This window comes from Anastrepha ludens, chromosome 6 (genome assembly GCF_028408465.1).
Source record: "Anastrepha ludens isolate Willacy chromosome 6, idAnaLude1.1, whole genome shotgun sequence".
Lineage (NCBI taxonomy): Eukaryota > Metazoa > Arthropoda > Insecta > Diptera > Tephritidae > Anastrepha > Anastrepha ludens.
In genome coordinates, this window is record NC_071502.1 from 22726344 (window position 1) to 22749762 (window position 23419).

Sequence of the window (23419 nt, forward strand, 5' to 3'; positions counted from 1 at the left end):
CGAAAAAATCAGTGTTTGGTGCGGCTTACATGCCGGCGGCGTAATTGGCCCATATTTTTTCGTTGACGAGAACGATCGCCACGTTACTGTGAATGGAAATCGATACCGCGACATGATAAACGATTATTTTTGGCCGCAATTGAATGGTATGGACTTAGACGTCATGTGGTTTCAACAGGACGGGGCCACAAGCCACACAGCACACGCTACAATTGATTTGTTGAAGAGTAAGTTCGATGAGCGCATTATTTCCAGAAATGGACCGGTCGAATGGCCGCCGGGCTCGTGTGATTTGACGCCTCTAGACTATTTTCTTTGGGGTTATGTGAAGTCATTGGTCTACAGTAACAAGCCGGCGCCGATTTGTGAGCTCAGAGCCAATATTGAATGCGAAATTGCTGGAATTTCGGCCGATTTATGCAAAAGAGTGGTCGAAAATTGGGTTCAACGATTGGACTTCGTAAAACGTGTACGCGGTGGTCATGCAAAAGAAATCGAATTTCGTACTTAAATGTATATGTTCAAACTCGATAATAAAAAAAAAATTAGTTAAAAAAGTCAAACCGTTTGTGTTTTATTCAAAAAAAAAGTTGAAGCGCTCTTACTGAAAAACGCTTTATTAGCACCATCTACACTTGGGTGAGCTGTTCCACCGGTCCTGCTAATGGGAGATCGAATGACGCCTTTTCTTTGCGGCAATTTCTTTACGCCTTGCTCTACCATTTTGTTCGGATAGCCTTATTCTCACCTCTTTTCTTTTCCCCGAATGTCTATCGGGAGTAGTCCCGCAATGACGAAGGATGCATCATCCGAAATTGTCCGAAAGCCGCAGATAGTTCGCAAAGCGCTTAGCCGATAAACGGTCATTAGTTTTTTTGTATGGCTATTTATATTCAATGCATCAGCCTGGATCGGTGCCGCGCACAAAAGGACCGAGCTGACAATTCTACGGTATAATATTCTTTTGCTGGCTACGGCCTCCGTTGTTTGGCATTATTCGGGCCAGGCAAGACTGCAAGGCCCGACGCCTTCTTCGCTTTCTAGTTGCACTTTACACTTCGTAGGTGCACTTCGCTTTCTAGGTTACACTTTACTTCTAACCGACTATCAATCATAACCCCTAAGTATTTATTAGCAGATTTTGAATTGATAGTTACAGTTCCAGCATTTACCCTCATAAAGTCTACTGAATTGCCGATACTTATAAGATTAATATAAGTTTTGGGCTCTCCTAATTCCAGCTTCATGGGCGTCAACCAAGCCTTGAGCCTACGACTGATTCGCTGGCGATCCTCTCAAAGTCTTTGATGTGTTTTTTCTCTATAACCTCAGCGATATCATTCGCGAATCCAATGTCTTTGGTTCTAGGAGGCATGTCCGGTCTAAGATCACCGTCATACATAAGGTTCCATAGTAGTGAGCCCAAAAACTGAACCTTGGGGGGCCCCTGCTGTTACACTGTACTCCTCAATGGCTTTGTCAGTTTTAAACTTTAGTATTCGTTGGAAAAAAAGCTCCCAATTATTCTGATAATATAACTGGAAGCCCTTAGCTCTGATTTCAAAAGAAGGGTGTTTGGTTCGCTACGACTGCAGGTTAGTATCTACTGGCTACGCTACAATGAAGAACTGCTGCAGCTATGAAATAGCGAGAGGATTCTGATATACGCCAAGTCTCAAAGACTCTGATGGTTGGACCTTATTTCGGGCATGAGAGAAGAACGTCCCTAGAACTCAATCGTGCCATACAACACCGTAGCGTCTAAAGTACGAGGATGTCCAAGGTTAACATGGTTTATGGTATACTTGCTTCAACGGACCTGAGGGCACTAGGTGTTAGAAACTGGATAACTTTTACCGAGGATCGAGATGCATGGTAACGAATCGTGAACGAAACTAAAGCTGAGTCCAGCCTGTAAAGCTGCCCAATGGTGATGAGGATGATGCCAGTTGTCCACTAGAAATTTCTACGCCACAATTTTACTTGCGGGGTATGCGGGCTTGTACATAGCCATGCATGCGTGTGGTAGCGATTGTTTCAATCTGATTCATATTTCGTTGTTAAAGTTACAATTCAACGAGTAAACAATATAATCTAAATAACAACAATAACAACAACAACAGCAACAGCAAGTAGCGATGTCGGCGAGAACAAACAATTCGTTTGCAGAGAAATGGATGCGCCGCCGAAAGGACCAATGGCCGCACACACACACACACAAACGCTTATTCAACACAATCGCAGGACGACAGCGACTGCATATGTGTGTGTGTGCGCGTATGTGTAGTTGTTTGCTTAGCTGCTTTTGTATGGCATGCGATGCGACCGGCTAAGTATGCCACTGTAGGCCTTTAGTGAGCGCGCTTTGTGAATGGAGTGGCAAGCAAACAAATAATAGGAAGGCAATAAAAACAAAATGCAAATTGAGGCTACTGTTCTACAAACGGTAAAAAATGCAACAACAATAGCAATGGCTTGGGAGCTGCAAAATAGCTTTATAGGCTGCTACAAAAAAGCAACAGTTAAAACATTTTGCAAAAACTACAAAGCAAACAACACGCGCTAAACATGAAAATTAAGACAGTAATAATAACAACAACAACAACAACGAAAATGGGACGCTTCTGCGAAAGCCGAATCGAAATAATGCCATGAATGAGCAGCACAAAAGCACAACGGCGCAGCAGCAACACCAATAAAAAAGCGCCTGCAGCGGAAGTACGTGAAGGTGTGAGTGTTTGTGTGTGTGTGCGTGTCTGTAGTAGTAATATGAAATAAATAAATGGCAAACGAAATTGGTTACGCATACGCCAGGCTGCGCACAGCATGAAATTCCAACATATTAATGATAAACAAGCAATCGCGTGCATACAACCCTTCACATCCAAATGTGTGTATGTGTGCGTGTGTGTGGGTGCCATGATATATTTCTGTCTGTTTACGCATTAAATAATATTTTGTGTACATATTTACATATACAATTGCGAGTGAGTAAGCAGTGGGCGAGCAGTGCATCGATGTACCCTGCAGAAAGGTTCACTATTACTGAACTGGTTCGCTTTTAGTGAATTCAAAGCCACTCATTTCGTAGCGTTTTTGCCCAAGACTTTTATTTAAACAAAAACAATAATTATATTATTAAGCTAATCAATTATATATTCGCCATTGCTGTTTACGACCTCTTTCCACCACTCGACCGATTTGTTGATGCCGTGGTCTGGTGTCAAAGAAGTTGTTGAGCCAGTTTTTAACCCTAGAACCCTACCCACTAGGGCGGGTCGATTTAAAAATCGCTCATTGCTCTGGAAAAATCGTATTCTAGGGATCAAAATAAGAAACTTTGCCAAAAGAACCGTACCTCTAAAACGAATTCTGATGTCCCCCAATTTGGGTCGAACGAAAAATTCCACTTTGACCCATTTAGAGTGCTCCAGTCGAGTCCAAATGTAGGACCGACCCCCACTAACTTTGGACCGCCGATCCACCCATGCCAGTGGCACACCCCCTGGAACTCCCCTGGGGGGTTCCCTATACAATAATTTCATAATATCACCATTTTTTGGCCTTTACATGAGAAAAGAAACTAAAAAGTTCGACCCAAATTGGGAGACATCAGAATTCGTTTTAGAGGTATGGTTCCTTCGGCAAAGTTTCTGATTTTGATCGCTAGAATATGATTTTCACAGAGCAATGGGCGATTTTTTTGCCTCCCCACAAATCGACCCGGCCTCTGTCTTCCTTGTAAGGACAGAATCTACATCGCCCTTGCTTTGTGGTGCCACCAGATGGTGCATCAAGTTCACTGGACGTTTTCAGTATGCCATTTATCATTTCGCGAATAGTGGTAGACAAAGTGCCCCAATTTTGGCGCTCTTCCAAAAAAGGTGTTATGAGTTGGAGAGACAAAGTTTTTAAAAAAGTACGTGTATTCGGTACATTTTCTTTATTTGTTGCCTTACTTAGGCTCAGTAGTATCATCAAGTTTATACCAACGCTGCTTAGTAATCCAAAGAAAACACACAATGGCCATCGACGGGTTTTACGTGACACTGAATAAGTGTGACTTAGTTGATCAAAAGTATCAGATTTAAACAACAACAGATTTATCTTTATCAGGTTTAATGTGCATCGTTGATAACAATGTGACTATCCTTTTTTGGCTGCCTTTAGGTGGACAGTAAGCTAATAAAGTTAGAGATCCGCTATATGTAAATTTAGCAGAATATCTTTGAAAAGATGGTTTATCTTTTATTTGTGAAGGAACTTCTCTTTAATTTTGTTTCAAAGTACCAATTAATGTTATGTTCTTTTCCAGTAAAGTAGTAGCGGAAGGTATTGACGTGAACCAATTATCACATGTCAGGTTCCTGTTAGATCCCTGTATGGGAGATGTCAGAGACTGAAGATAATAATCAGCAACTGGTAGTGTTTTCGGTGTACTTTCTTTACCTAAGTACACCTCTGCGTTTATCATATAAAATGGGTTTGAGTCACACATCAATATTATTTGTATACCATATTTGTCAGGTTTATTATGTATATACATACATTCGAAATTGGCATCGGCCTCTGAACACAAGCAATTGCTCATCTATTGTACAACAACTTGTTGGAGTGTAAAAACTGGTGCTTTTCTTCACAATGTCATCAAATAGTTCTCTTATTGGAGCTAATCGATCTTCCCCACGACGTTCCTCACGAATATTTTTATCGTCGAATCTCAAACAGTTTGTTAGGAACTCAAATCTAGATCCAGACATCGTTGCTCTAAAATATGGTACTCCTGTCTCTTATCAAATAATTCTTTTACCGTGACAGAATTCATCCTTAAAACTCCAGACAAATAATATAAATCTATCAAGGCTTTTATTTCAGTAATGTTAGTGTTCCGAGTGTACCATGGCCTAATACTTGTAGAGCTATCATCTTCGTCATAGTTTTGGCGATCGTTTTTATATTTTTGACCTTGTAAATTGACTTCAGCATTAGTGTAACACAAAATACGTTGGAGAGATTCGTCATCAAGAAATAAAGACCAAGCTTCTAATGGTGTAGAAATTTGTTTAGCACGTCCTTTATTACCAAGTGGGTGTGATGTAATGTTTCGTCGTGAGTACGTCCAGATGAGTGCAGAGCTTCTCCACTCCATTTATATCTGTTTGAGCCGTACATTCTTTTGGGCACATCCAACACTTTTAGAAAAACACTTGTTCTTTCTGGTAAGTTCTCCAATATTTCGGCCTACTCTGAAGAAATTTCTTCGTCAAGAAAATGTTGAATGATTTCATCGGGCTCAGCGTCTGAATCTACACCTACAACAAATTCATCTTCATCAGAATCACACTCAAGAAGTCGCTCAATCATATCATCACTCCACTGTCTTCTGGAACCCGCCACTTCACATTACTGCTTACAACACTGAATCTACAAAATAAATGTACTTAGTAACACAAAAACAATAAAATCACTTTGTTTACAGCTTAGAAATTCAAAATCATTTTATTTGCAGTTTTAAGTGGAAATTCACTTTGTTCACAGTTCAAAAACAGCACAAATACTAGAACAAAAATTGAACTTATTTTCCTACCCATGGGTGCTACAGCACCCAGTGCTATTTGTTTAAACCAGAAAAATTATTTTAAAATTGATGAAATGTCAAGGACGGGTGATATTATGAAAATATACAAAACAAAAACACCGCCAAATAAAAACACCACTTTGATTAAACAGCAGGGTGCCTGGGCGCCCTGGGCAGGGATCTAGGGTTAAGGACTTCGTTCCTATCGAAGGTAACGTCCTTTATATGGTTTGACAGGGAGCGGAAAAGGTGGTAATCGGTCAGTACTAGGTCCGGAGAATACGGCGGATGCTGAAGGATCTCCTATTCGAGCTCTTGGAGAGCGACTTTGACGACTTGTGCAACATGGAGCCTGGAGTTGCCGTGATGGAGTAAGGTTTGACCATGTCGATGAGGTCTTTTCAGTCGAATAGCCTCAGTCACATGGTCTAGCTGGGCAATGTAGGGCTCCTTGTTGACAGTGGCATTCTTTTCAAGCACTTTCCATGGTGCATGCCCTCCCAATCCCACCAAACAAATATCAAGATTTTCTTTGCATAAATATCCGACTTGACTCTCGGCTTTGGCGTATGTCCTGGAGACACCCCCTCCTTTCTTTGTTTCATATAGACGTATAGGCACCATCTCTCATCTTCCGTGACGATTCGGTACAAAAGGCTCTGTTCAAGATGGTGGACTGTTGCTCGATGTCGGGCGAGAAGCTGAGAACCAATTTGAAGGCGATTTTCTTTGTCTTTTTTTTTTTGTTGAGCTCGTGAGACACCCAGGCTCTTAATTTTTTGGTATATTCCATTGAATGAAGCTGATCGATAATCGTTTTATTATTGCAGTTAATTTTTCCCGCCAATTCGCGATTGTTTTGGCGGCCGTTTTCCTTCAAAAGTGATTTGAGACGTTCTTCATTGAATTCAGAAGGCCTTCCACTGCGGGATGTGTCATCGACGTCAAAGTCGCCATTTTTACATCAAAGTCCATTTCCGTGCTGTAGACTCGCTTATGCCACATTCACCATACACATCCCAAATGTCCCGGGCTGCTTCGGTAACTTCTTGACCTCGATGGAAAGCAAAGAAAAGCAGGTTTCGAAAATGGTAATTTTTGCCTCTTAGGTATTCCTTTTTTAAGCCTCAAAACTATTAGAAAATGAGATAGCTCAAATATACAATTAACATAGTTTTGTAGGGCAGAAAGAGTTCTATCGAATGAATACTTACACTTTGGCATCAAACAAATCGTTGTGAAATAAAAGAAAATATAAAAACGCTATGAACTTATTCCCCAAGTCAACTATTTTTTCGTTGTGTGACTTCCGAAGCCTATAGGTAAATGTCGCTGCTAGCAACATAAATATCGAAGTAGTCCGCAATAGATGAAATCGGACTAGTTTTGAGAATTTGTTTCAGAAATTTGTTTCTCGGCTTGAGATTTCACCTGCTGGCTAGTGATTTTTTGCTTTTAAGAAATGCACGTGCGTATGTGTGTGTAAATATATTGTTATTGCTCAAATATGCTTGCAAATAATTGGTAATGTAGTACAAATCTACACTTTTACTTTTTGTTCATATATATGGGCATATATGAAACCTCGTTTGTTGCTTTATGTGAAAATGCAATTAAATATTTTCAACACTTGGACGAAGGCGCTTGTGTGAGCGTGCGAAAATTTACCTACATATGTATGTATGTATGTTGATTCAGCAAACGGCACGCATCAAAAGTGGGAAGTAATACTTTAATTTTCTCAATTTAATTGAAGTGAAACCTTAAATTTCTGCATTTTGTATATTAGTTTTATTATAGGATACGGGCATATGAGGACTGTTGAAGAGAAGCAGACTTCTTATTTTCTCAAAAAATATTTATTTATTTAGCAAATGTATTTTTCTCCCTTCAAAGTAATTTCCCATCCAGATTTCAAAACAAACCTCCCTCGTTTCATGGGTCTACTCAGTTTTTGGAAGGTTACCAAGACTGCCGAATTCAGTATCAGAGGCTTGTTTTGGCCAAATAAATATTTGTAGACTCTTTGCTACTAGAGAATAAGTTGCATGAGGCAGCTATTTGTGACCTACCAACTGAAGAATTTTTTCGTAGTAGAAATTAAATACTCTTAACCAACTTTGGTCAACCATCCAAGAAAATGTTGCAACAAATTGGTCAAACAAAGAGAGCAGGTATTTGGGTCTGGCACTCCTCAAGTAGCACTAAAGCGCCTTATTGATAGCAATATGAGACCTCCAACAGGCAGCTATCTACAGCCAGCCAGAGCTGTTGCTGTAATGGAGAAGACTGATGGGATGGCTGTCGAAGAAAGGAGTACCCAGTGACATTAATCGTCTAGCTGCCAAACCGGGACATTTACAGAGAAAGTGCTCAACAGTTTCCTTCTCTGAAAGGTCCCCACAGCTTCTGCAATGGGGATTAAAGGGTAACGCTAGCTTTTTCGCGTGTGTGCCCATCATCCTGTAACCGGTAAACACAGCTACGAGTTTGGAAATTGAATGGCGAGGAGTCCAAAGGGGGGTTCGGATTTTCGAAATAACACATGAAGAAATAGAGCTCCTTTTCTGCGATTTTCTGAGTAATAATTTGTGCAGTTCCCCTTTAACAACTGTCGAGGGGATGCCAATGTTCGGGTAGAAGGTCTCTGATAACCATTCAGTCCCTTCCTAGCAAGCTCATCAGCAATTTTATTTCCCTCTATGTTCCTATGCCCTGGAACCCAGATCAGAGAAATGATACCTGTGCCCTAGGGCGGGTCGATTTAAAAATCTCTCATTGCTCTGTAAAAATCGTATTCTAGGGATCAAAATAAGAAACTTTGCCAAAAGAACCGTACCTCTAAAACGAATTCTGATGTCCCCCAATTTGGGTCGAACGAAAAATCCCACTTTGACCCATTTAGAGTGCTCCAGTCGAGTCCAAATGTAGGACCGACCCCCTTTAACTTTGGACGGCCGATCCACCCATGCCAGTGGCACACCCCCTGGAACTCCCCTGGGGGGTTCCCCATACAATCATTTCAAAATATCACCATTTTTGGCCTTTACATGAGAAAAGAAACTAAACAGTTCGACCCGAATTGGAGGACATCAGAATTCGTTTTAGAGGCATGGTTCCTTCGGCAAAGTTTCTTATTTCGATACCTAGAATATGATTTTCACAGAGCAATGGGCGATTTTTTTGCCTCCCCACAAATCGACCCGGCCTACTGTGCACCCAAGTGGTTTGATCTCCTCCTAACAGGAATTTACTAGTATCGTTCTGTACCATGGCGTCGTCAGAGCCTTGATCGCGGCTTGACTATTGGGTTCCGCATAATCTGTCTGAAAAAACCAAAAGAGAGCTAACCGAACAACTACATACGACTTTTAACCTCAACGGCACAATACAGAACCATGGTTTCATTGCTTGATCATTACATATGAAAAATTGGTTCTGTATGATAATCCGAAACGGAAAAGACAGTGGCTTACTCCAAATGAGCCGTCACGAAGACCAACCAGATTTACATCCAAAAACGGCGTGTTTTTGGGTTTTGTGGAGTATTCGTGGAATAATCCCTTTTGAAGTGGAATCATCCCTTGAGAAACTGTTAATGCAGACCTTTATTGAAGACAATTTCGGGTAAATCAATCATTAATTGAAAAGTTTCCTCCGCTTATTATTAGAAAAGGCGTTATTTTGCTACACGAGAATGCAAGACTGCATTGCCTAAGAAAGAAGATGAAAAAAAATTAACGAATGGGGTGGGTACTGCCTCGCCCACTTTACTTGCCAAACATTGCGCCATAGCATTTCCATTTATTCCGTTGGCTGCAACACTTTTTCGCAAACAAAAAAATCTAAAATTTCGCTGATATGAAAAGCGTCATCTTCAGATAATTTATTGAAAAACCAATTGATTTTTATCGATCCGGTATTGTAGATTTGCCTACTAGATGGCAAGAGGTTGTTGCTAAGCAGCGGGAGTACATCATTGACTAAAAAGGCAAATTTCTACGAAATTTACTTAACGACTTTATTTTCCGGTCCCCTTAATATATTGTGGATAGGTTTTCATCTACATATATTTATGCAAATCTGAACTCACGGCTCCACGTGAGAAAATTATAGGCTCCTCAGATTCGCGAATCTTCCTTCAACCAAGCATCGTCTAATATGGGGTTTCCAATAACAGATGTTATTTTGATATTCAAAGAAAAATTATATCTTTTAATATAAATGATCGGATGTTTATTTCATTATAAAGAAGAAGGTATGCCGTTAATAGTGGAAAGTAACATCAGGCAAATGACCACCACGACCACGCTTACAGGATAATGTCCATTTCATGAAATTTTCCATAAGCGAATTGCAGAGTGGCTGCCCTATGTCCTCGATAGCCTTACGAATTTCATCTTTGAGGTATTGAATCGACACTGGGCTATTGGCGTAGACCTTCTCTTTCACGTGGCCCCAATGTAAATAACCAGTTAGTTAAACTCCGCTATCAAATTAGTTCTATAGCGTAAAGCTGAATAAAAAAATTCTAAAATTCTTCTCCAGTTTTCATCGTTTCCTCCATTTTAAATTTTTCTTTGTCGTGACAGATCAGCAATTACAGCACTCTGACACAATTAAGTCCATTGTACTACGCTCGAGTTCCCTTTCTAATTTGATTTTCTTTAAATCTACCCTACTTCCAAAGAAATTTTAGTAGATCTTGTGGCGCCAAACAGCCAAGGTGGTCGCTTCTTAGCACATCAGTGCCAAAGACCTCAAGCCTGATACGAGCGAAGGCCGGGTAGATGCACAGAAAGTGGTCCGCCGTCACATCCTCCTCTCCACGTGCTGGGCAGAGTGAACTGTCTCACTACCTTTTCCATGTGCTTTGCCCATAGAAAGTGGCCCTCCATCAGTCCAACCAGCTGCGTACAGCTCCTGCGACAGTCGGTCAAACATGACAGGTAACATCAGATTTGTCCATCTGCAGCGTATCTCAGCTTGCCAAGCTCGCTTTTGGATTAAAGTAACCCGTTTGCTAACCGTAGCTTTGAAAACTGCGGAAGGGAGTGACAGAACGAGCTCCGGGCCAAGGAACTTGGCTTCAGAACCCATCCTAGCTAAAAAGTCAGACATCTCGTTACCTGGCATACCCACGTGTGCCGGAACCCATGTTAGCATCAGAATATTATGTCTACCGACATAGTCCAGCCTAGGTTTACATAACTCAACTAGCCTTGAAGTAGTTGGAGGGCTGTCTAAGGCCATAAGCGTAGCTCTGCTGTCGTTGAAAACAACCAAATCTGCCTCTTCATCTGTTTTCCACAACAAAGCTCATCGCTTCTTGAATAGCATACACCTCCGCTTGAAACACCCAGGAAAGCGTAATTTTGTCCCGCTGGTTTCCACGTAGACACCAGAGCCGGAACCATTCTCGGTTCTGGAACCATCCACGAAAATACGAAAACAGTGTTTATAGGGCTCATTTTCAGAGTTTGACCACAATTGAGCCTCTGGCAGCACCACACTGTATCTCTTGTCAAGCACGACTTCTGATGGGATGGGGTTAAGTGGCATGGAGAGAATTATTGGATCGAAGTGCGTCCTTCTCTGTTGTCCAATGATTTACAGGGGACGTACCAATTCCCATTGTGTTTCAGCTTGCAGATGGCCATAAAGGCCTCTCCTTGGATGAAAACATCAAGTGGTAATAGACCAATCAGAACATCTAATGCCGGACCTGAATTAGTCGGAAAAACTCCGCTGCAAAAGATGGCTACAGTGCATTGTACTTTCAATAAGGTCCTCTTGACTCCCACGAGAGAGAGTCTACTCATCCCGACCACTGATGCATAAGTGATAATAGGTTGTAAACCCCACGTTTTCCCAAAGACATCTTCGCACTGCCAGAAAGCTGTGACTTCCAAAGCAGCTTACTATCGAGGATTACTCCAAGATATCTGATTTGTTTGGATAGCTGGATTGTGACACCTTTTAACTTAGGTAGGACGAATTCATTAAGCATCCTCCTTCTGGTGAAACGGCCAATACCAGTATTTGTGGGATTTACCGACAGCCTATTTGTACAGCACCAAGTGTCTATCAGATCCAGAGTTTTCTACACTTTCCTACAGATGTTCATAAGCGAAGGGCCTGTTACCAAACAGGCAACATCGTCCGCATATGCTTGTGCGTATACTCCCGAATCATTTAAAGTGGTGAGAAAAGGATCGATCACCATGCACTAGAGCAACGAATACAGCACACCTCCTTGGGATCAGCCTCTATTAACCCCGGATGACACCAGTAAATCTTCCTCTGCTCGCAGCGTGATGATTCTTTGGGTCAGCATCGAACGAATCCAATTCACTGGCGCCCGGTCTACGCCATGTCTACTAGCAGAGCTGCATATACTGTGGTATTGTCAAACGCCCCTTCTAAAGTGGCATTATCAAACGCCCCCTCTATGTCTAAAAGATGCCCATAGCGTAGTCCCTTCAGTCGATGGCCAGATCTACCCTAGCAACAAGGTTTTGCAGTGCCGACTCGGAGGATTTTCCACTTTGATAGGCATGCTGAAATGGAGACAGAGGTTGAGCCTTCAGCGACTTCTGACGTATGCGCAATTCCACTAGTCGTCTCCACTAGACTCCACTTAATGCGCTTACAATTTCTTTTTCTGCTAATTCGGATTTTTCTAAATAAAATCTCCCAACTCAGCGTAAACTGGACATTTGTTAGCATTTACTAAAGGCCGACCACATCGTGATTTGAAAACTGTTGAGATAACTTCAATCCGCATTCCTTCTTTTGTGTATTTTCACCCCTTTATTTGGTCTAAGTATTTCTGTATGCGTGATGCACTCGCAATTGCTTTTTCGCTATATTCTCTGGTGCTTGTACAGAGTCCGGCCCTCGAAGTGTAACCAACTGAAAGAGTTTTTATTTTCTATAGAAAGTCTCATCTAGATGTATAATTTATCAAGAAATTAAAAAAGCAAACACCCCAAAAGGATTTTCACTTACCTCCGTAATTTCACATCCCTATTAAGTATATTTGCCATGCTTGGCTAACCCATCAACTAGCAATATGAAGCCTCGGAGTATATTGAAAAACCATGAAAAATCTTCCGACTAAATCAATCTGCTGCTCGAAAATGTATTAAAATAGTAGGTCTCCACGGCATTATTCTGAAATTAATTTTTTAGCTTTCTTCAAAGATTTACAGACTGTTACATAAAAGCGTGGTCGCTGTTAAATAATAACAACAATTGATATTTCGAAAATTCGCAAATTTATTGATAATTTGGTCGTCAGTACTCAATGCAAATACCTCAGTAGCAAGTCCAATCTCCTGCATTGTCAATTATCGCCTGGCGCCGTCGGGGCATACCTTCCACTAGTTTTTCTGCATATTCTACCGGAAAATACCTCCAAATTTTCCGAATTTGTCAAGAAAGTTGATCTAAATTACATGACTTGCGTCTGCGAAGCTGCATTTTCATCAGATCCCACACATTTTCTATGGGATTTGCATCCGGTGACTGAGATGGCCAATCTAAAGTGACAAATCTGTTTTGCGCCTTCCACTCGCTATACGCTCGACTCCGATGTTTTGGTTAGTTTACCTCTTGAAGGATCCAGCTTTCATTTTTCTTGATATGCCATTGCTTAGCAGATGGTAACAACGCCTTTTGATATATTTTATTCATTTTTTCGGCATTTAAATTCTCGGTAAATAAGAACAAACTACCGAAACCTTTGTTTGAGAAGCACCCACAAACATGGACCTTGATGGGGTGTTTAACAGTCCGTTGAAGCATCCTACTGGTGGAGCTTTTCCGGGTGTGTTTGATGCTCGGAAATGCCCAGAAGGAGGATTCATCAGAAAAAATTACGTTGCTCCAATCGCGGTCCAAGTTTTTCTTCACCCATTCCACTCGTTTTTAAACGTGTTTTGCACTCAACATTGGTATTTCCAAAGTACTGCGATATTTCAGTTTATTGGCAAGCAAGTGCCTGCGAATCGTTTCCTAAGATATGTCAACACCTTTTGCTTTCATTTTCACAGCAGCTCCACGCAAAGTCAAAGTTGGATCTTTCGAGAATAATGCGAGAATGTTTTTTTCGTCTTTTTTTTGAGACTTTGCTTGCACTTCCGCGATCAGGAAAATCAGCAACGTTACCCACCTTTTTATAGCGATTTATCCACTTGCTAACGAACTGCTACGACTTTCCCACATATTTCGCAGCAACAGTTTGCGTTAATTTGGGTGCTTTTTCATGCAAACATAAAAAAATTGCCTCAATGAGAGAGGTGTAAACGGCACTTATTTCGAAAAGCCACTCAATTGAAGACTAAATTTGACAGACAGCTGACTTTTTACAAAAAGCATGAAGGACTGAGGTGCCTTCTATGTCATAGAAAAAAAACAGGACGCTCTGATTTTTTATCTACGTGTAACAGTGACCACGCTCGTATGTAACAGACTGTAAGGCGCTAAAGCCTTTTTATATCAGCTGCTAGAAAGTGAAATACTCGGCATTTCTAATACTTGATTCTTACGAATACCAATGCCGAAGTATTCGATTCCCATAAATACTCGATACATCACTAGCGCAAGTGCAGTTTCAATATAAATAAACACCTTGCAGTAATAGTATGACTGAATATGAAATAAAATGAAATAAAATGAAAAAAAAAAAAAAAACAATTTTATACGCCTGTAAACACACGTATTAACACACCCACACATACACACACACATTTATGTTCTTTCACTGCCTGCACATTTATACGCGTGCATTCGTTCATATATAGGCAATCAGTAATTGGATATTGTCCCATAACATGACACGCCATCATTCATACATACACACACACACACACACACACACACATTTTTATTCGGTCCTCAGTTCGCTCATGGATTACTGTTGTCTCTGCCGCTGTGTTTCGCCGATGACGGAAACGCATTCACCAACGTGTTGGCCTTATTTGCTTTCCCGCTTACTGAGAATTTCCCCACAAGATCTGGTTATCGCGGTATTGCTTTACTGGTCGTGTGTCAGTGGCATTGGTGTCATTGGTGGCAATGTGCCACCTTTCGACTTTTTTACACTTGATGACCAATTTGTCGGTTGAACAATTATCATTGCCAGCAGTTGAAATTGTTGTTGTTGCTGTTGTTGTTGTTTTTGATGCTGCTGTGGCTACTGATGCAGTTGTTGCAGCAAAGCAGTACATAGATATACAGTCCATAGTTGTACAATTTCCAGTTGCCATAATGACTAGGGGTTTGTTGTCTTTTTCTCATTTCACTTTCATTTGCTTTCACGCTTCTTTCAGCTTTTACTGTCAGCTTCGTATTGTTCTTGTTTACATTTGTCATTTGGTTTTTTTTTAATTTAATATATGTCAGTTATTTTTTTTTCGTTTTTCCTCACATTCATCCGCCTTCATTGCAAAATCCTCTTTTATTTTACAAGCTAATTGATCGATCGTCTGTAACAGAAAGCTTGTAACAGACACGCAGGCACTTACATCTATACGCACACACACACTCACTCATATTCATGCACTGGCATTGCAGTTCCATATTTGCAGCGAAATATATTTTTCCACATTTTAAAAACGAATTATTCGAAAGCTTGCTTTAGATCACAACAACTGGCGCTATTTGTCGAAGGGGGTGCGATGAATATTTACGCTGGCGCAGCAAATTAAAATAAATCTATTTGGTTGGGGAATAAATTCGTAGCCTTTTTACTTTTTATAGAAACAAAAAAAAAAAGATTTTTATCAGTAAGACCGCCGCAGCCGAATAGGTTGGTGCGCGACTACCATTCGAGGTTCGAATCTCGGTGAAAGACCAATATGAAGAAAAAAGTTTTTACTAGGAGCGGTCGCCCCTCGGCAGACAATGGCAAACCTCCAAGCGTATTTCCGCCATGAAAAAGATCCTCATGAAAAAAATATTTGCCGTTCAGAGTTGGCTTACAGCTGCAGGTCCGTTCATTTGTGGAACAACATCAAGACGCACACCACAAATAGGAGGAGGAGCTCGGCCGAATACCCAAAAAGGGGGAACAAGTTCGTAGCGTTTTTACCGAAGAGTTACTATTTTTTAAACAAAAAACAAGATTTAGAAGGTGGCGCAAAAGTAACCTTGGTATGTTTTTTGGCTGTAATTAAAAAAAAAATTAAAAACTTTGATTCTTCCTGTGGATTATTTTTATTTGGTCTTTTAATTTTTTTTACATCAAGTCGAGAATATGATGTCATGTAAATGGCCGCTGCCACAGTTGATTGCCATTTGAGCCCTTTTTATGGCATTTTCCATCACTTTGGCCAACACTTCCGGCGATAGGTCCTCACATTCTTGACGGATATTGTCTTTAAGAGCTGCAGTAGTCTGAGGCTTGTTGACATAAACCCGCGACTTCAAAAAGCCCCACAAAAACAAGTCTGGAGCGGTCAAATCAAGCGATCTTACTGGCCAGTGCAAATCGCCAAAACGGGAGATTAGGCGCCCGCATCCTCGGCTACATCAGCAATATTCTCTACAGAACGGCTACTCCGGGGTCTGCCACGCCTGGCAGCATCTCGTGTTGTGCCAGTCTCTTCGAGGCGAGCGGCTAAACGTCGCAGTGTTTCACCAGTGGGCTTTGGACGGCCGTGGGCTTTGGATCGACCGATTATTGGTCAAATAAATAGTCAGTAATATTCCACGTTCTGGAGCAGTGTAGCGACTACAGTGTTTATTAACGTGTATTTCGCATGTGCTTACTACACAAATGTCGAAACAGAACTGACATTAGGGGCCAATCGCAAAATTTATAGCATTTTTTGATAGGAGGATTACTTTAGCGCCACCTGTTATATCAACAAGTTAATCAATTACAGGTATATTCTTCGTTACTGTTTACAACCCCCTTCCACCTCTCGGCCAATTCGTCGATGCCGTTCCGTCAAAAATCGCCTGTCAAAAAAGTTGTTGAGCCAGCTTTTAAGGAACTTTTTGGTCCTCTTATCGAAAGCAACGCTCTTCGTCGCCCATCATATGGTTTGACGGGGAGCGGAAAAGATGGTGCAGATCCAGAGAATACGACAGATGCTGAAGGACTTCACATTCGAGCTCTAGGAGTGCGACTTTGACGACTTGTGCAACATGGGGCCTGGCCTTGTCATGAAGAAGTATGGTTTGACTATGTCAATCAGGTCTTCTAAGTCGAATGGCCTCATTCACACGGTGTAACTGGAAGTGCTCGAAAAGATTGTTGACCGTGGCAATCTTTTCGAGCACTTCCTAGTTTTTCCTAGTTATATAGTGATAGTGATAGATATCATGACCTTCTTTGTATAAATTGTTAATCGGACGTGTGCGGTGTTTTTTTTTTAATTACGCAAACAGGCAATATCAAATAAATCTTGCGCTTTCCCCCCATATAAAGTTTTTTAAACAATTTAAATATTGTCTCAAAGCAGTCAAGCTTTTTCATGATTCGGCTTGAGTCTCGGCTTTTGCGTATCTCCTGGAGCCACTCACTCCCTTCTTTGCTTTATATTGATGTATAGGCACAATTTCTCATCTCCCACGACGATTCGGTACAATAAGCGCTATTTATGGCCACGTGTCGCTCAAAGAAAGGCGAGATGCTGAGCAGCAATTTGAAAGTGACTTTCTTTGTTTTCTTTTTTTTTTGTTGAGTTTCTGAGGCACCCAGACTCCCAATTTTTCGGTAAATCGCATTGAATGCAGGTGATTGAGAATCGTTTTATGATCGTGGTTCATTTTCTCCGCCAATTCACGGCTGGTGTGGCGACCGTTCACCTTCAAAAGTGTTTTGAGACGTTCTTCATTGAATTCAGAAAGCCTTCCGCTGCGAGACGTGTCATCGACGTCAAAGTCGCCATTTTTGAACTTTCCAAACCATTTTCATGCTGTAGGCTCGCCTATGACACCTTCTCCATACAAGTCGCAAATGTCCCGGGCTACTTCGGCAGCTTTTTGACCTCGCTGAAAAGCAAAGAAGAGCAGATGTCGAAAATGTTGATTATTGCCTCCTGGGCATTGCTGTGCTGTTAACTGGTTTGCATGTCAAAGTCATATACCCACTTCTAATCATCTCTTATGATGCGCTAGATAAACGTTGGGCTCGAATTCACTTGCTCAAGCATGTCTTTAGGCCCCTTCTTTCGTTCAATTTTTTGAAAGATATTCAACTCCCTTGAAACGAGTCGAGCAGCCAGGTGTCTCATGCCCAATTGGTGGTGTAATATGTTGCGAATTGATACCTCCCTCACACTTAAATGATGATTTTCAGGCACCACTTTCTTGACTCTGTCGACGTTTTCATTCGTTCAAGACGTTGAAGATGTTGATGGGCGACTAGATCGGGGCGACTTTTCGGCCCTCTTCAATCTTATACCACTCGTAGACCCGTTCTTTTAGAACCACACTCGACTTAGGCTTTCTGTAACAATTTCAACGATTCGGCAAACGAAATCTCGTTCAAAGCACCAAATTGAAAAAAAAAATCTTTTCTCGATATTTTTATCCATAGGGAAAATTACAGAGCGCACCTGCCGTTGACTGAAATAATAAAATGCCAAAAAACAAGCAAATTGACAGCTTACGCTCAAACTCTGCGACACTATTGACGACAGTTCTACCAACATTCCCGCAAAAAAATTTTGGTATACTTGTCTGTGTAACGCGCGCGTTTTTTTAATGAATTACTCCCGATATTTTTTTGACCCAATGTATAATAAATAATTCCTTCTTCCTTGTTATATTTAACAAAACTTTAAAATATTAGTTATAATATTTTGGTAATTGTCTCTGTTTTGTCCTGCCTTAACCAATTTCCCAATAGTCTATAGTCCTGTCCACTTTTTCATGTTGCGTAGCCAAGGTCTTTGCTTCCTTCCAATTCCACGTTTGACTAAGATTTTACATTACACACCCAGTTGCAACAACTCATATTTAGGACCACGGCTATGACCAAATATGCGGTTTTACGGCGCTTAATCGTTATTGAAAGCCCTCCATCCTTTCTAAGTTAAGTTAAAACTGCTTTGTTATTCAATCTGTCTGTCCACTACGTTTTCATACTCGATATTATTATTTGTACTTAATTAATTAGCTTTTTTAATTGTAAATTTTTCAAACGCGTATTTGTTCTGTGTTGACTATTTATATATAAGTATCCCTTAATATTTTAAAATATTATGTCCCTTTATTTCTTATTATTGTAGGTCACTTTTTCTTAAATCAACCATTAGTGAAAACTCTCATTCATCTGTAATTTAAAAACTGATGTTTTCAGTATTTAGTTTTGGGATTTTGTTGCCTTTAGTGTTGCAGTAAACTATCATTAATTAATGCCATTAAAGTACTTCTTAAATTCATTATTCTCAGCATATTCTTGAACATTAGCCATCAAATTTTCATTTCTTCTACCGTCTCATAGTCTACGTATTTCTATAGAAAAATGAGTTAACTATTTACTAATTATGTTTATTGTTATTTTTGTTGTTTTTTTGATTTGTTCCACAATTTAGGCGCAATGGAGCCGCCGGCACATCATCCCAACCGCTGCGTCCCAACGAGGATGGCAGTCATCATTTGCAGGAATACACGTACAAAAAGATAACCGCCTGCGATGTTTGCTCACAAATATTACGAGGTGAGTACGCAACGATAATGAATATTTATTCTATTGATGAACATAATGGCTATTCACTAAAGGAATCTTCCGGCTATGCGAAACTGGAATAGTAGTTTTTAATGAAAATTTTATTTAGTTTGGGAATAATATTTAAATTCACTTCAGAAAGGCTACCCAATGCAGTCAAACATGAATAGGTAATAAGTAAATAAGCAATTCAGTGAGAAAATGCAGGATTTAAACACTTGAATGATAAAAAACGTTAACCCTGATTAAAGTTAAGATCAAATTTGACACGTTTTTCGACTTAACAGGCTCACAACTTTGTAAATTTTATAGCAATTCTCCCAAATTGTTATCTTTGTTCTTTCTACGAAACAGTAATTTTATTTATTTTATTTTCATAATCTATACTGTGGGCAAAAAGTAAGGTGAATTGGGTTGTAAAATGAAAAATCTTTATTAATTCTTGTAAATCAATTTCATCCCCTTCAAAACAATCCTTTCTCGATGAAATACAATTATGCCAACGATTTTTCCAATCCCCGAAACATGCCAAATAGTCCATTTCCGGTATAGCCATCAGCATCTTCTTCGATTCAGCTTTTATCTCCTCAATCGACTCGAAACGCGTTCCCCGGAGTGGTCTCTTGAGTTTTGGGAATAGCCAGAAGTTACACGGAGCCAAATCCGGCGAATACGTTGGTTGCGGAACGATATGCGTGGAATTTTTGGCGAAATGGTCACGAAGAACGAGTGCAGTGTGAGACGGTGCATTATAGTGATGCAAAAACCAGGAGTTGTTGGGCCATAATTCTGGTCTTTTTAGACGAATTGCTTCACGTAAACGACGCATAACGCTCAAATAATATTCCTTATTAACAGTTTGGCCAGGTGGAAGGAATTCATAGTGCACCACACCACAAAAATCAAAAAAACTGTCATCATGACCTTTATTTTTGAACGACTTTGACGTGCTCTTTTCGGTGTGGCCTCGCCTTTAGCACGATTGGTCAATTGTTTCAGAGTCGTAAGCATAAATCCAAGTCTCATCTCCCGTAATGATGCATTTGAGTTTGTCCTGATAGTCTGAAAGCATTGTTTCACACACATCAACGCGACGACTTTTTTCCAAGAAATTGAGAGTTTTCGGTACCAAACGAGATTTGACTTTTCGTAGGCCCAAATGGTCTTTCAAAATGGTTTTCACATATCCTTCTCATATTCCGATCATATCAGTAAGATCTTTAACAGTCAGCCGACGATTTTTGAGCACTAACTCCTTCACTTTATTGACGTGTTGGTCATCTGTTGACGTCGATGGTCGTCCAGAGCGCTCCAAGTCATCAATACGTTCTCGACCCTCTTTGAAGTCTTTGTACCACTTATAAACATTTTTCTGCGACATGGTCGAATCACCAAATGCCTTCTGCAACATGCTAAACGTTTCCGCAGCCGAAATTTCATTTCGCAAACAAAATTTGATGGCACTTCTCTGCTCAATCAAATCAGACATTGTAAAAATCGAAAAATGCACTCTTGGTGGTTTGGTAAACACAAGCGTAAATATATTACTGATAATGACATTCACATGAAAGTTGCCCAGATGTTATTAATAGTGCTGCCAACTCATGAAAAAAATAACTAGCGCGAAATTTTAATCCCGCGACAAATAAATTCACCTTACTTTTTGCCCACAGTACAAATTATCTTACAGGCAGGTCAAAAAGGTAAAGAAATACAAACTCAAATTTGGCGGCTAATCCATATTAGCAATTAATATAAATGCAATATTATGCAACTAAGTTTAAATTTTTACAAAATTTGATTTAGAGCAACCGAAATCAAGCAGGCTGGAATGAGATAATGAATTATAGTCTCGAAGTGCTCGAGCAATGGGAGCATTACTCGCAAATTTAGTCTTAAAGCTTTCCCCATAAAAAGGGTAAAAATTGTGAAAACTTTCTGCAACTCTAAAGCTTATCCGCTCAAGTAGAACTGGACAGTCAACGATACCATTAACAGCAATGAAAATAAACGAAATTGAAAGGACCGTTCTTTTCCTTTCTGGCCATTCTAGATTGATTTGCTTTAGCAGAGTATTATAGGATGGAACAAGGAGCTCAATGCGTAAGGCACGTAATGCCTGCTTAAAAAATATTTGTTGGAGGCGCTTAATTCTAAAGAGTGGTTAAGTTTTAAGGGCCGGTGCTGATTTTGAATCACATACAATTTTTTAGGAAATTATTGTCATTTCTCTTCATTATGATAAAACTGGTATGGCTCAATTACGTGTGTATCAAAATATCGGTCGCCCCGGCCTCGGCGGCTCACCTCCATCCGATGGTCCAAATTGTCGATGACGCTGAGGCATAATTGCGGTTCTATGCCGTTAAAGTGCCGAATTATCTCATCCTTTAGCTCTTGAATTGCTGCTGGCTTATCGACGTACACCTTTTCTTTCAAATAACATCAAAGAAAGAAGTCCAACGGTGTCAAATCACATAATCTTGGCGGCCAATTGACATCGCCATGACGTGAGATTATTTGGCCATCAAATTTTTCGCGCAAAATAGCCATTTTTTCGTTAGCTGTGTGACAAGTGGCACCGTCCTGTTGAAACCACATATCGTCCACATCCATATCTTCCAATTCGGGCCATAAAAAGTTCGTTATCATCTCACGATAGCGAACACTATTCACAGTAACTGCCTGACCGGCCTCATTTTGGAAAAAATACGACCCAATGATGCCGCCGGCCCATAAACCGCACCAAACAGTCACTCTTTGTGGGTGCATTGGTTTTTCGGCAATCACTCTTTGATTATCATTCGCCCAAATGCGGCAATTCTGCTTATTGACGAATCCACTGAGGTGAAAATGTGCCTCATCACTGAAGATGATTTTCTTCGAAAATTGGTCATTCACTGTTGCCATTTCCTGCCACCATTCTGACCATTGCTCGATTGTGTATCTTTCCATGATTCAAATTGAGTTAGTCTGAAATTGAAAAACGTCAAATGAAATGAAAGAGATGAACTTGAAGTTTAGGTGTGGTTCACATTTATTTATCGAAAGTTGGTCGTAAGGCTTCCTAATAACAACCGTGTACTCTGAGTAAGAGCAAACACTAGTAACACCAGACTGAAAAAAGTAGTTTTATGATAATTGCGTTAAAAATTTCAGAATGGATATTTTCCATTAATGTCGCCGCGTGACGAATCTGATTCTACCTGCTAAACCGGCCGTAGAATCGAAAATACTGGGAATATCCTTCCAAAAATGTGACAGTATATTCTTAAAAACCTATACTTTCGAAATATCTGAAAAAAAAAAATGATTTTGTGAAAATTCTAGACCACCAGCACCCCTTAAATTTTATTAGAAACAGAAAATGTCTTTGCTCAAATAAATTCTATAATTTTTATGATAGACGAGTCTCTAATGGGTTCTAGTTCTGGCAGTGGAACATCTTCCAAGGCGGAACGTATACAGATCCCATTTACCCTTCGTGGTCATACCATTACTCTATGAATAGAAGTATTCACCTTGTCTGTGGCTGCTCCGAAGCCCTAAAAATGCAAATAGTAAAAACAGGAGGTGAAGTATTCCAGATGAATACTTGGATAGACAAGCAACTAACAAGGCCTGCTCAAGAGTATATGTAATATAGGTAAACTCGAAGTTTGGTGAGGCCATGTACAAGGTGACGCGAAATTTGTCACCCTTTCGGCAGGTTTAAAGTTTTTGCAAACATTGTCGTATGCCAATCATATTTACACCTGTGAAATAGACAGCGGCAGTAGACAAACAGATAAGCAGTGCAGCGCGCAAAGGCCAAAATAAAGATTTGCATCACTCGAAATAATTTTGAAAATTTTTTTATTTATTAAAATCGTTAACTAAAAGCAGAACCTTTGTTAATTAGAAGCTTTTTATTTCTCTAATTCAACTAAACTTCCCACTAATCATTACGCTCCCACAGGCCACACACGTCAGGGATTGCGCTGCCGCATCTGTAAACTCAATGCGCATGGCGATTGCGCTTCTCAACTGCCCCGCTGCCAGCCCAAGCAGAAACTACTGCGACGTCAGAAAAGCACATCAGAGCTGGAGAATCGCGTCGATGTCGAGGAAGAAAGTAAGTGTTGATCGTTGCCAATTTTTGTCAAATTTTACTA

The 23419-nt window shown here is 40.3% G+C and overlaps 1 protein-coding gene across 1 annotated transcript in view; it reads left to right on the forward strand.

The window, feature by feature from the left end:
- LOC128865811 (uncharacterized) overlaps positions 1 to 23419 on the forward strand; it is a 188965-nt gene that overhangs the window by 53447 nt on the left and 112099 nt on the right. The window contains 2 exon segments of the mRNA XM_054106171.1: positions 19132 to 19256; positions 23224 to 23379. Coding sequence (XP_053962146.1) covers positions 19132 to 19256; positions 23224 to 23379 — 281 coding nt within the window.